The sequence below is a fragment of the Peromyscus leucopus genome, chromosome 23, assembly GCF_004664715.2.
Source record: "Peromyscus leucopus breed LL Stock chromosome 23, UCI_PerLeu_2.1, whole genome shotgun sequence".
Lineage (NCBI taxonomy): Eukaryota > Metazoa > Chordata > Mammalia > Rodentia > Cricetidae > Peromyscus > Peromyscus leucopus.
In genome coordinates, this window is record NC_051082.1 from 799,497 (window position 1) to 814,016 (window position 14,520).

General features: G+C 46.3%; 1 protein-coding gene across 15 annotated transcripts in view; it reads right to left on the reverse strand.

Annotated features, from left to right (window-relative positions):
* Window positions 1-383: 383 nt before the first annotated feature.
* Ep400 (E1A binding protein p400) overlaps window positions 384-14,520 on the reverse strand; it is a 109,215-nt gene continuing 95,078 nt past the window's right edge. For 14 of the 15 annotated variants that reach the window (XM_028857021.2, XM_028857018.2, XM_028857020.2 and 11 more), the window contains 10 exons: window positions 12,895-12,940; window positions 12,711-12,820; window positions 11,522-11,729; window positions 11,205-11,407; window positions 9,405-9,626; window positions 7,079-7,274; window positions 6,468-6,592; window positions 5,796-5,942; window positions 2,691-2,768; window positions 384-2,302 (listed from right to left, as the gene is read on the reverse strand). In XM_028857021.2, the coding sequence (XP_028712854.1) occupies window positions 2,030-2,302; window positions 2,691-2,768; window positions 5,796-5,942; window positions 6,468-6,592; window positions 7,079-7,274; window positions 9,405-9,626; window positions 11,205-11,407; window positions 11,522-11,729; window positions 12,711-12,820; window positions 12,895-12,940 (1,608 nt within the window). In that variant the 3' untranslated portion in view covers window positions 384-2,029. The remainder of the gene's footprint in view (window positions 2,303-2,690; window positions 2,769-5,795; window positions 5,943-6,467; window positions 6,593-7,078; window positions 7,275-9,404; window positions 9,627-11,204; window positions 11,408-11,521; window positions 11,730-12,710; window positions 12,821-12,894; window positions 12,941-14,520) is intronic. The other variant, XM_028857011.2, reaches the window with a different exon arrangement.

The following is a 14,520-nucleotide window of genomic DNA, read 5'->3' on the forward strand; positions in this document are numbered from 1 at the left end:
GTGCCTTGGGGAGGATTTTATATGGATGTACACTGGTGGAAAGGCAAGGTCACCTGGTCACTTACAAGGCTGAAAGGAGGCAGCAATAGCTGCTACTGGGACTACTTATAAGTAGCTCCTGCTCATAATGCCTACCTACTCCATGGTGCCTGAAGAGGGGCCTCAACTTGCAGTCCTCTTGGCACTGTGAAGCCCTGAAGCAGACACATGGTGGGAAGCTGTGCAGGAACCCAAGTATGGCTTTACAGAGTGGCTTCAAGGCCAAGGAGTTAAAAAGGAAGAAAGCTTTGTTCCTTCTGCAGCTTTGGAGCAGTACACATACAGAGCGCCTCTGGTGCCACATTGCTTCTTTTGTTTTCTCACCTTGCAAATGAAATAACAAGAAGGGTGTAAAAAGGTCACTTTTATTAGCCTTTGCTTTGTAGGACAGCAGTGTCCTTTTAAAATCCTATTCAAGTACAAATGCTGTGTTTACAAAGTATTTACAATTTCAGTCCTGTTTCTTATATTACAAAAAAAAAAAAAAAACAACAAAACAAACAGCTATCTGGTTGAAAAATGAATGAAAGTAACCACCAAAAATGAAGACCTCCCCCACCTCTAACTCCACCCAACCACTGGCCTGGTCTTGGGCACACTGAAGGATGCTGCCACAACAGCAGGAAGGATGGAGAAAGGTGAGTGCGACATTGACAAAGGACCCCACTGAGCTCAGTTCTGCCTGAGGACTATAGGGAACAGGAAGTGCTGCTGGGAGCCAGGATCCTCCCAAGGCTCTTCCCCCAACACAGCACACACCAAGCCAAAACACGGTGGGTGGTTTTTGCTTGTAGACCACATACAGGACAGGTTTATGGATCAGGAAACACTAAACCTCTTCTGATTTTTCAACACCTAATTGCTACTTTCACCCCAAGTTTCACATTAAGAGCTCAAAAGTGAGTTCTGGCTGGGCTTTAGGATGTACTGTCACATTCCTGCCCACACAGCACACAAAAAAGTGGGATGAACGTGACAGGAAAGAATACTCAAACAATACAACAACTCCTGTCTTCAAGGCTGCAGTGTGACAGCATAGACTTCACAGACGTAACTTCCAGGCCATAAGACAGGCTTCAGCCCTGATGTGGAACATGACCTTCCACTCTGGCAGGTAAGAAGGCACACAAGTCACCTTACAGTGGTAAGAAGAGTGAACATAGGACTGAACGCCATCCTAACCCTTTCTCCTTCAACTGCAGGCCTGTCATTACACTAGCCATGACACGCACAACCAGGCATCAGTTGTTGCTCAGCTGAAACATCTAAAATCCATGAAGAGCTGCTGAGGGGTGGTACAACAGATGCCTTCCTAAGAATACTAAGCTCTCCAGACTAGACCAGGACAACAATAAGGGGACAGTAACCTTGGTACCAGCTACACCAGGCTGCCCCACCTGCCATATACATGTGTACAGCACCTGAGACTCATACTAGCTTGTCACAAGAATACTGCAAAGGATCCCAGTAGTGTGTCTAAACACAAACTTGGCTATACAGAGATGGTATCGGTCCCAGAGCCTTATACAAAGGAAAGCCAGTGCCTACTAGGACAAAATGGGTGCTCATAATGCAAGCCAGGACCTCACTGGCATATTGAGAAGGGTAAGAGTGCACATTCTGGAAAGAGAAGGGGGGTCTCTGATGGTCTACTGTCATCTCTCCTGAAAGACTATGATGCATCTCCCTGAACAATGGTACCAAAGACCATGTCTGTAGAGCCTGCTGTAGGACATGCTGCCCCTACCATGTACTAAGTAGTGTGCACTACAAAAGAAACACTAAAGGGCTTTTTAAAAGACTGGTGTGGGCACTACCCAAACGGTGAAACCATCAAAGACTGCAACTGTCGCTTTTTCAGCTAGTCACATACACACAGGAGAAAGTCAAACAACTTTGGCCAACCTAGGCAGCAGATCCCAGAGTCCAAAAACTGTATAGCATTCTGTTAAGACAGTCTTGCCCTACATAGTACCAACCAGTTTCCTTCCTATTGGCATGGAGGCTTGGTGGGTGTCTTCAGCCTCACAGCAGGGACTCGCATCTGCAATTTGGGCTGCTGGCTTGGGCTGTCAGAGCTGGCTGGAAGCTGGGCTGGGCTTGGACCACCAGGGGTCTGCAGTGAGGCAGAGGCTGTAGTCACCACCTGCTGCTGGATGAGCTTCTGCTGCACCACCTGGGCTGTTGCAGTCACTGTTGGGATCATCTGCACCTGTTGCCCTGCTGCTGTTGCCTGTGTGAGTGTCACTGTCTGTGGAGAAGCCTGAGCCAAGATGAGAGCACAGGTCACCGGAGAACAGCCAGGTCACAGGCAGCTTAGAGTGAAAACCATGTCACCACTTAACCAAATACGACTGCACCATAAGGAAAGACAAGCCAGAGGGCTCTGGTTCACAAAGGGGTGTTTTCACTTGCCAGCCTGTCTCCACCTGATCCCATGCTGCCTCCCCAGATGCTGTGGCCCTGTCTTGTGGAACATAACAAAGGTGCCTGCTGAGAACAGGTTGGGGCACAAGTCTGGTCCTTCCCTGGAAATTTCCCCCTAGTCAGTAAGTTATTTTCCCCAAAAGTAATTCTCTATAATCACTATTATTTTCCTCTGAAACAAATTGTGCCCCCCCACCATCCCCTTAAGTCTCTGTGCACTCTACCTGCTGAGAAGCAGATGCAACCTGCTGGATGCTGGCCACGGGTGTTTGCTGCTGCACAACTTGAGGAAGTTTTGCAACCTTTGATAAAACAAGGCAAGCATAGGATTCAAAATACAAAATACATGCACAAACATCTTTCTCTGTTCTTCAGCAAACAAATAATGGCAGGTAACATGGAGAAACAATCTCAAGTATGCCCACCTGGATTCTAGGAGGGTGAAGAGCAACTGACTCACTTTCAGATGCAATCCATTAATGACTCCAGAGGATTCACATTTTAAATTTTTCTTGGGAGTGAACTCTGTTCTTAGTGGCACTGGATAGAGGTTCTGCTCAGTGGACCAGGAGGTCTCACCAGGATAGACACTGAGACTTCCCCAGTGGTTTCATTCATCATAACTGAGAGCTCATGATTTATAAAGCAAAACTTTCTACCCCGTGTTAACTTCCTGCAGATAGTTTGTTGCAGAAATCTCTTGCTATTGTCAAATTTAAACAACGTTGATGCTGTAGCTCACTAATATGGGGCAAGGCTGTCTTAGCATTTGTGTAGCATGCATGAAACCCTGGGTTGAATTCTTGGAATCATAGAAGCTACAAAACTTCCACACAGACTGTGGTATAAGGTAGTCCACACCCACAACCCCCAGTACTCTGGAAGCTGAGGTCAGCCTGGGATACACAGCATGTTCAAGGCCAGCCTGAGCAATAGTGAAACCCTTCTCAAAATAGTTGACTATCTTATAGTCGAATTTCTGTAACATCAAGCATGCACAAAGGAAACCGTAAAAGCCTGTGTAAGCAAGGATCATGAGTCTGGAATTCAAGAGTGTGGAAACACTCATACAAATTAATACTTTAAAAATTTTTAACAGCTAAAGCCAGAAGATAGAAATGTAAACTCAGGAAAAGTTGACAAAAACCTACCTCTACCCAAGGAGCTATTTGCTGGGAAAGAGAAAATCTGGGTTCTTCAATGAAGTGTCACCGTGTATACTAAACACACTCCAGGGCAGACCCTGTGCCCAGGGGATAGTTTTTAGTTTTTTTTTTTTTTTTAAAGAACATATGCATGAAGTTGGCTTTCTATCTAGGGATCTGGGAGGAGTTGTTGATAGGGGAAAGAATATGATCAAAATATATTGTGTGAAGAAATTTTCTTAAAAGTATTATACATCGAAAATACAAAAATGATATAAACATAGCTTTTATAAGTACTACAGAGGTTTTGTTTTAGATAAGAGAACAAGATTGTGTACAAAATTACCATTATCTACAGAGACATATTTGTATTTTCTTTGGTTTTTGGAGACAGAGTCTCTCTGAGTGGCCCTGGCTATCCTGGAACAAACTGTGAACCGGAGATCCACCTGCCTCCAGAGTGCTGGGATTAAAAGTGTGCACTACCATGCCTAGCCTATATTTAAAATATTGTGGAATAGCATTTAAAATCAATGTTTACCTAAAGAATATAAAGTCTAAATATATTAGTACTTCACAAAAGAAAGAAGAAAATACAGACTATTTGCAAAACACCAGGACTGGAGAGATGGCTCAACAACTGAGAAAAAAAATCTAGAGGACCTAGCTTTGATTTCCAGAACCTATGTGGAAGCTCACAGCTGCTTATAATCTTAGCTACTTGGGAGGCTAAGGCAGGAAGCTCACAAATTCATAGTCTACCTGGGTTACACAAGTTCAAAACTGTCTAGCAGCTTAGCAAAACTGTTTCTAAATTAAAATTCTTTTAAAGGACTGTGGCTGTGGCTCAGCAGTAGTGCATACTTACATAAAGTTCTGGGTTTAATCCTCACTACCACACTAAATGCATCTAACATGATTTATAAGGCCCTTCAGACATACATAACAGAAGATGTATTATCCTGGTAAACTAGAAGCTAAGATCATAAAGTCTAACTCTTTTACTACTGAATCCATGCAGTTCTAACAGTAGTTGGATCGTGGTTATAAACAAACTGACTCCAAAATCACCAACTTTAAAGTGCAAGAACCAGACAGGCAGTCCTAAAGGACAGAGTAGAACATGCCTGCCAGAGACCCGAGTGGTACAGGCATAGACACTAAACAGGATGGAGTGGAGGTAAGATAGACATTTTAATAAGCAGCCTTGAAAATAAATAACAGACATTCACATATGTAGATTTCATCAAGGCCCCTCTTTGGATTAAACACATAAGTGAGAAAGCAAAAATCATAAGGCCACACCTCTGGAGTGATTTCTTTTTGTTTTATGTATGTGTGCATGTCTGTGCATATTGAATGCTGGTACCATACATAGAGGCAAGAAAGAAGGCGCTGAGTTCCCTGAAGCTGGAGTTACAGACAATCATGAGTCGGCCACTGTGGTACTAGGAGCTGACCTTGGGTCCTCTGCAAGAGCTTAACTATTAAGCCATCTCTCTAGCTTCCAGGCTACATTTCTTTCTTTCTTTTTTTTTTTTTTTTTGGTTTTTCGAGACAGGGTTTCTCTGTGTAGCTTTGCGCCTTTCCTGGGACTCACTTGGTAGCCCAGGCTGGCCTCGAACTCACAGAGATCCACCTGGCTCTGCCTCCCGAGTGCTGGGATTAAAGGCGTGCGCCACCACCGCCCGGCCCAGGCTAGATTTCTTAAGCAAGACTTTAGCCAGAAAGAGACTGGATATTCCAGTAGCTCATCTGAAGATACCATTAAGTGGAAAGAGAATCCACACACAAATGTTACCACAGCAACTTATATCTAGACTGTGAAAACTAACCTGGCAGACTACTTGACAGGTATGTCAGAGGAGACATGAAAGTCAATAAACCAGGAAAGGATGGAATCTCATCAATTACCCAAAACACAAGCTAATAAAGTAAACACACACACACACACACACACACACACACACACACACACACACACGAAGTAAGTTGCTATACAGCAGCATGAGTGAGACCTCATTTGTGAGACTCCCCTGTGTTCTGGAAGGTTCCATGACTAACTACTACGCAGAAAGGGCCCCACAGAAAAGGTTAGGGTAGTCACAATGTCCCTCAGCCTGCAGGACTCAGTCTCCGCAGGCCCTGCCACCTGCACTGAGGTGCACACAGCAGCATACTGACCTGGATTTGTGTCTGCACCTGCTGAGTTCCAGCTAGTTTCTGGGCCTGGGAGATGGGTGTGGTCAGAAATTGGGTTTTAAGGGCTGGCTGGGCAGCATAGGCGACCTTCTGCTGTGGGCCCTGAGCAGTGATCTGTTGAGTGGTTAGCTGAAGAAAAGACAGCAGAGGATCAGAGTCAAGTGAGGACCAGGCTCCCTACTCAGACCCTCAGGAGCTGCCAAGAGCCTTCACTATTTGACCCCTTCACAGCACCTTCGAGACAACAGTCAAGACCACCCCAAGTACTGGCATTGCCCTACTTTTCTGCCACCAGGGTGATGCCACCAGTAAGTACACTAAGTACAGAAGGCAGTGTCCCCTGCCCTGAACCCACAGTCCCAGTGGACTCCATGTGATGAGCCTATTCCTGCTTTCCTAATTATTTCTGGTCCCTTCCAGCCTGATAAATCCATACCTGGCATCCAGCTTGAGGCCACGCACCCTACCATCATCACTTATATAAGCATTCATCTCAAAAAGAAAAGAAAACAAGGGACACTAACCACACTAGCACCTCCACCCCGAAGCCAACACTCTTGGGATCCTTGCATCCTAACATAGCCCATTTACTCTGGACCCTCCTCCCCATCAAAGAGCTGCACTGAAGTGAAACCTCACACAAGGAACCCATACCTTCTGCTGGACGGCAGCCTGGCCCTGGGCAACTTGTGGCTGGATGGCCTTCTGCTGCTGGACTGCCTGCTGCTTGAGCTTCAGCAGTTGTTGGACATGGACGGGTTGGGCCACAACAGTCTGCCCTATAAGAACACCAAGTCAGTTAGGTCCAGGCAAGGGCTTCCTGTTTGTCCAGGTTCTGTTCAGAAAAGAATAAATCCTAGAATTGTCCTAAGGCTTTGCAGGCCCTAAATATACAATCAATCAATATCTATCTGTCTGTCTCTCTCTCTCTGAGGCAGAGTTTCTCTGTGTAGCCCTGGCTGTCTGTGAACTCAGAGATTTGCTTAACTCTGCCTCCCAAGTGCTGGGATTAAAGGTGTGCACCGCCACCACTACCAGCACACATCCTGTTTCTATTTCATAAATGACAAACATATGGGAAATGTCAGAACGTTAATGGTTAAACTGAGGGCCAAAACTTGGGACTTGGAACCTAAGAGAAGCTACACTAAGCCCTAGGACAGCATGTGTGAAGCAGGCGACAGGACAGAGGGAGGCAGTGATCCCACCAGGACACAGGGCCACCTGGGAATTGCATGCAGCAACAAGAAGCTGCAGGAAGGTACCTGCTGTTTTTTGTGGCTGTCCAATTGCCACGCTGATCCCTGCAACGTTCATGGGCAGGGTCGTGACTCCTGGCGAGGAGACCACAGCTGCTGGGACAGATACCACTGGAGGCTTTGCCAAGGCCACCTGAGCAGGCTGGGGCGTCTGAGTTTGCATCTGCCCTTGTGCCTGCAGCTGAGAAGTAGGGACCCGGGTCTAAACAGTGAAAATAACAGGAGAATCCAGAGAAATTCAGACATTGTCTGTCCTTTTCTTTCCTATTTTTTAAAAAACTTTTTTTTTTTTTTTTTGACCAGAAGCCAAGAGAATGACACAGACCACATGGAAAGAGGGCAGTGATACTAGAGGACAATCGAGAATCACGAGGCCAGCCCAGACTTGTGCTTGTCACTGACAGACACATGGGGACAGAATGTACAAGACTTCTGGACTCGTTGCCCTGCTGCCATGTTCTGGTGTTCATAAGATTCCAAGCACTCCTCTCTGTTCCTTGTTCTGTGCCACTTACTTTCCATCCTCTGGCTTCCACTACCCTTCCCTCCCAGAGCACTGCCATGACCACCCATCTGAAAACACACCCGAGGTTACCCGATCCTACAGTTTTCCCACACTGCTACCAAGCATTTTTCTCCCTAAATTACATTTTACAAAAGGCAAATGGAAATGAGTCAACCCTTGTATGTATAAGATTATCCAAACACACACATAAACAAAAAGAAACCTAAGAAAGGAAAAGCTATTCACAGCCCTAGAGTGCCCACAGACGGAACTGAAACTGACATTCAGCCTGCAAGGCATCTTTTCCATCTGTGAAACACGCAGCAGTAGAACGAGCGCCTCTTCCCTTTGCACATTCACTTCCAGAGCTGCTTGATGCAAGGTTAACCTTCACTGTCAATCTGACTGGCTTTACAACTAACTGCCCAGGAGACAACCCTCTGGGAAAGTCTGTAAGGAGGGTTGCAGGGCAGAGAGGGGAGGACCCACCCTGAATACGGACTGGGAGCCCAGACTCAACAACAGGTACAAGGAGCAGCGAAGCTTGGAGAGCACCACCATTTGTCTCTCTGCTTCCTGAGTGCAGAGGCAATGTCACCTGTCTCCTTTTCCACAATGCCACAACTTCCCCGCCATGATAAAGTAATCCAGTTGCTAACCCACCCTTTAAGTCCGTTTAGTGAACATTTAGTCATTTGATCTCCTCATTATCACTGACAAAAGCTTTGTAACTGCCCACTATTTCTGTAGGAGACAGGGAGCACTACTGTATTAACGAGCATGTAAGGTTTGTGGCCTAAATACTAAAATCTACTCTGCAACTGCTCATTAAGCTCCTACCTACGACTATCTGTTACCCCTCTCCTGACTCAGTTTTGTAAACACAGGCACAACAGGCTCGTTTTTTACTTAAGTCATCCTCAGACTCCCTCTATGGTGGAGGGGCCTTTCACGAAGACCTACACACAGAGCAGTGCCCAAATACCTGGGACTCCAGTCCTAGCTCAAGCTATAGTTGCCAAGTAAAGGATCTAATTAGCCCATGTGCCACAGTTCCTTCACTTGTTAAAGGTAGCTCATAATACAAAACACCAGCAGACTGGTACAGAACTCCTAGAGCAGCACTGGTTGGGCAAGCCCTCCAAGGGGCACCCATCACTGGATGCTGTGACACAGAAGATCCACAGCACATTGACCGCAGTGTGTGCATCTCCTCAGACACACTATCTTGCTATGTTCCTTCCTTCAAATCCTCAACAGTTCTCCCTGCTGCCAAGTGATCACTAGTGTGGGCTGGCCATGGAACCTGGGGTGCCTGCAGCATACTGTACTGTGTTCCATGCTCTAGCCATACTGGCACTGCCCCTACCCTTTCACTGTAAAGAACAGGACAGCCAGTGTGCTGTGCCTACCCCTCACTACTCACCTTCTGCTATCCCCAACCATTTTGTCCCTAACACACCTAGTGACACTTCGATGGTTCTATGAGTAGTGTTAGCACAACTTGTCACAAGTCTAATATTTCATCCTCTGTAAGGAACAAATCTTCTGCTTCACATCTAAGTCTGCCACAAGACCTAACTGACTCCTGAGCAAGCAGCAGAAGCCTGACTGAAATGCAGTGATGGTGTCTGTTGAGACGGCTCAGCAGGTAGGTGCTTGTGCAAGCCTAGCAACCTGAGTTTACCCTCGGTGACCCATGTAAAGATGGAAGAAGAAAACCAACTCTACAGAGTTGCAACCCACCCCGGGCTATTTAAAAAACAAAACCAAAAACACTTTGGGTAAATGCAAAGATGGACAATAAATAAATGAACTGGAACTTACAAGCCGGGCCACCTGGAGGTTGGCCACAGTGGTGCCTGTGAGTAAAGCCCCAGGCCGTGGAGCGGTGACTGTGGTGAGCTGAGGACTCTGTTGCTGCTGTGGGGGCTGTGGGGGCTGTACTTGCACTTGTGCCGGTTGCTGTGGGGGACCTTGCTGGGCCTGCGGTGGTGGGGGCTGAGGTGGCAGCTGCATCTTCTGTTTCTGCATCTTGATGATATGTTCCTGAAACCCAAATAAAGTATGTTCTCCACGTGAACTAACCATAAGCCCCTCTCCATCTACTAAGAATTCATGTACATTAGCTGATATGCAGAATATAAACCATCCTCACAACCAATTGGGCACTGAATGAAAATCAGCAGTTCACCAAGGAAATGGGGGACAGAAACTTGACAGATCATTAAGTTCACAGCAAGCTTTCCAGGTTCTTATCTCTCACAAGTCAGTTTAACTAGACTCATGACTGTGTAACTAAATTCCATCAATAATATTGGCAGTAAACCCTATGAAGATAACAGGTAGTGAGCTGGGCATGGTGGCTCAAGTTTGCAATTCTAGCACAATGAAGGTAAAGAGGAAAGGGCCAGGTGTTCAAGGCCAACATCAGCTACATGATACTACCTGACTCAAAAAACAAAGTTATCAGGACACTAGTTCAAAAAAACATTTAAAAGGAGGGCGGGGGAGGGGGGCACCCCCTTCTCACAAGTATATGAGTTGTTCATAACTATCAGATCTCTCTGGATCTATCAGAAATGGCAATGGCTTTGAAACTGAATTAGGAGAATGTGGGTGAAGAAGAAAGGAACAAGAGGATGCTCAGGACTCCTGGCAGCTGGAGTGGGTGAGAAATGCTGACTGGAGCAGTCTCAATGCTGGAGTCAAAGCTATCAGACAGTTCTCCCCTGATGGACTTTGAGTAGTGACAACAATTACTCTGGTTTACTGGAATAAAAAGGGCTGTCTAATTTAGCAGCCACAGCTTTGGGGGGCTTTGGAGCCCTGAAACATAACTACTGAATGAGGAGCTGAATGTCCTAAGTTGTGGCATATCAAATGATTGAAGACGTGTGTAGTAGCCACACACACACAGCTGGGTAGTTTTCATCTGAGGTACCTCACTACCACTTCTCAAAAGATTAAGGTGGCCAAAAACACTCTGGAGGTCCCAAAAGAATACTGACAGAACTGTTCTTCCCAAGCATCACAGAAGTGGCCTCATCTCATCTCATCTCTAGTGAGTCAAGCCTCTGACCAGCAGCTCACAAGGTTAGACCCAAGCAGTCAATCTGTCCACATTGGATCTGTTTCTCTGGTTCCTTTTGATGCTGCATACCTCTGATTCTGCATTTGTTGCAAGGACATAACATTTCCTTCTAAAGCAAACACATTAGCACAAAATACAGTCAGATGACAGACTGGCAAAACTAGGAACATCAATTTTCAAATAAGCAACCAAGAGAAGGAAGCATCCTTTGACCTAGCTGCTCCTAAAGAGGAGCAATGAGGAGTGTCTTCACATTATCCTCCAAGAATGGTGCACTCAGGCTTTTCAGTCATCTGGAAAACGAGCTGTGGCAATACAATGCACAGGAGTCGAGCTTGGAGATGCACCTGCTGGCAGGAAGCTAAGGTTTCCTAATGCTTCTTAGAAGCGTGATTCACACTGGATGGAAAGTTGTGTTAAATACAAGAAAGCAGGCTCTCTACCTAAAGACTACGATAGATTTTTGTAAAATAGGTTCTGAACTGCAGACAGGCCAGGTATGCCTGTGATATTATGGTGAAGGATATGCTCACCGGTGCCAGCTTGCCCACAGCTTTGATCTGTGCAGGAGACTGGGCCTGGCCCTGGAGCTGTGAAACTTGCACCTGGGAGGTCTGCTGCTGTTGTTGCTGCTGCTGCTGTTGTTGCTGCTGCTGCTGTTGTTGCTGCTGCTGCCTAAGAAGCTGGAAATGGGCAGCAGGAGTGATGGTTTTTCCAGGTAGTTGAACTCCTGTGGCTGTAAAAGAGGTTGGCTTTTTAGACCATGGCATCCTCAGCTTTCTTGGACAATACCTGCAAGCTAGAAGCTCTAACAGCAGATAGTAGCTCAGAGAAATACCAAGCCTCTCACCTTGGGACACCTGGGTCACTAAAGACCGGGTTGGGGTCTGCACTGGAGTCAGGTTGGTAGTGACCACAGCTGAGGCTGTTACAGAAGTAACTGCTCGAACACCCTGAGTTGTTGTCATGGACACCAGGTCAGTGGTGGCCGTGGCTGGGGAACCAACTGCTCGTTGCTGAGTGTGGACCACCTGAGCAGGAGCAGAACCTCCGGATGTCTAGAAAGTTAACGTAAGAATGTTATCACAGTACTTGGCACAGCTGCCTAAACCAAGGGAGTTTAAATTCAGTTGGGCACAGTGGTGCACGCCTTTAATCCTGGCACTTGGGAGGTAGGCATCAAAAAAAAGAAAAGAAAAAAGAAAGAAGGAAAGTATGAATTGTGTGACAAGTTTAACTGCTTAGTGTATGGCTCTTAAACTGTTGTAGCACCATCTGGTGAGGCCAGTCCATTTCCTCTTAGCTTCCCTTGGCATGTTCAATCAACTCCATCCATTTGTGTGTCTACCTCTATAGGTAATCAGAGAAACCACATCTTCTTATCAGAGATATTCTCTAAACCTCAGCATTAGAGCTTTGAAGTGTCACTTCTTATACAGGAGACAAGTTGCCTTTGGGTATCAGAATATGAATTCTAATGCAATGTGTTTTATTCTGACTATGAACTATGAAAGGAAAGCAGGTGGCTGACACTAGGAAAACCTGACCACATGTTCTGTGTTATGTCACAGAGGGCATTTCCTTTCCTCCTAGGGGACCATCTCCCCCCAGCCGACCTCTACTTTCATGCTGTGGTGGCTCTCTCTCCTGCCTCAGGAAGTCAGGTTGCTTGCTCCCTTCCTATGGCATTGTGCTCCACACTCCAGCACAGCACTCTACCAAGGCAACCACCTCACCTCTGCTTCCCATAGTACAAGTAAGGCACAGCTAAGGGACACCTGGGTCAAGGGGACTAGCTGCTGTTTCTTCATATACCACCTCTCTCCTCTCTGAAAACTTGTCCTATGGGGAAACTCACCTTTTCTTACTAAAACAGATGACAGTTTCCTAACACCTGAGGATTCCCAAATTGATCAGTTACTTATTTTATGAAATTCAAACTAGACCAGTTATTTTTCTCATTTGTAGAACATTCAAAAAGCAAATAAACTTCCCAAAATACAAGTCATGTAAGCTCTCTGAACATGGGAACAACTCACAGTCAAAGCTCCAGGAGCCACAGGTGATGCCAGACGCTTGTTAATGGACTGGAAGGTAGCAGCAGGGACACCTGCTATTGTGTTCACAATCACATTTCCACTCACAGTGCCTAAAGAGGAGGATGTGGGTGAGGTCAGAGAAAAAGGACTGAGTCCATTTCCAAGCCCTCCGCACCCTCCTTACCTGTTGGGATGCTTGTTCCAGTGACTGATGTCTTAATGGTTCCTGCCTATTGAAAACAGAAATTCAGGTTAACTTCAGGTCAGGCCTTCTGCTGCACAAACTGCAAAAACAATTATCATCAGCCAATGCAAATTCCTGAGCATATTTCCGTAGGCTGCTTTTAGACTCCACTCTGTGCATCAGCACCTGGGCTGTTTCCAGGCTGTCTTCCCCTTCCCATGCTGCCCCTCACCACATGCATTACTTCCAGACTGAGTACCCCTACGCACGCGGGCACACGCACGCACGCGCGCGCGCACACACACACACACACACACACTATATGCAAGCCTCTGTGCCAGCTGCTTCCATCCTTCTCATGAATGCCTTCCTGTCAACTTTCAAATGCCACCTCTTCAGGAAGAATCTTCCTGCCAACCAACCACTGTCCAGGTTCTTCCTGTGGTCATTACTCTATTCACATAGGAAGGTGAACTTCAATGGGCAGGAGATACTGCCCATCAGCCTTCCTGTGAGAGTTCCCACACCATACAATGTTTAGTAAATGTACCATCTCAGTGAAGAAAGAATGTTACCCAACCATATACAAAACCCACCACACTCAGGAGGCAGAGGCAGGAGGATCTCTGTGAATTCGAGGTCATCCTAGTCTACAGAGCTAGTCCAGGACAGGCTCCAAAGCTACAGATAAACTCTATCTCAGGAAAATAAAACAAAACAAAACAAACAAAAACCCCACCACAGCTCAACGAAATGATTCAGGGTCTGAGAAGATGTCTTACTGTGGGATGTTCTGTATGGCAAATGTGTTGCTCTGATTGGTCAATAAATAAAACACTGATTGGCCCATGGCTAGGCAGGAAGTATAGGCGGGACTAACAGGAGAAAAGAAAGAACAGGAAGGCAGAAGGAGACACTGCCAGTCACCACCTTGACAAGCAGCATGTGAAGATGCCGGTAAGCCACGAGCCATGTGGCAAGATATAGATTTATGGAAATGGGTTAATTTAAGATATAAGAACAGTTAGCAAGAAGCCTGCCACAGCCATACAGTTTGTAAGCAATATAAGTCTCTGTGTTTACTTGGTTGGTTCTGAGCGGCTGTGGGACTGGCAGGTGACAAAGATTTGTCCTGACTGTGCACAAGGCAGGAAAACTCTAGCTACAATGTCTCGGGTGGTAAAATGCTTGCTTTGAGTATGAAGACCTAAGTTTGACTCCTAGCACCTATGTGAAAACCCAGAAGTAGTGGTGTGTGCTCATAATCCTTGTATTGGTGAAGTGCAGACAAGGACCCTGGGGTCCACTGGCCAGCCTACTTAGTCCTATCTGCAAGCCTCAGGTAAAGGATAAAGGATCATCTCAAAAACAAACTCGAGGCCGGGCGGTGGTGGCACACGCCTTTAATCCCAGCACTTCGGAGGCAGAGCCAGGTGGATCTCTGTGAGTTCAAGGCCAGCCTGGGCTACCAAGTGAGTTCCAGGAAAAGGCGCAAAGCTACACGGAGAAACCCTGTCTATAAAAAAAAAAACAAAAAACAAAAAACTTGATGGCTCCCGAGGAAACCACCCAAGCCAGCATTCATGTAGGATGACCACACAAACACTTCCACGGCTGGTCAACAGC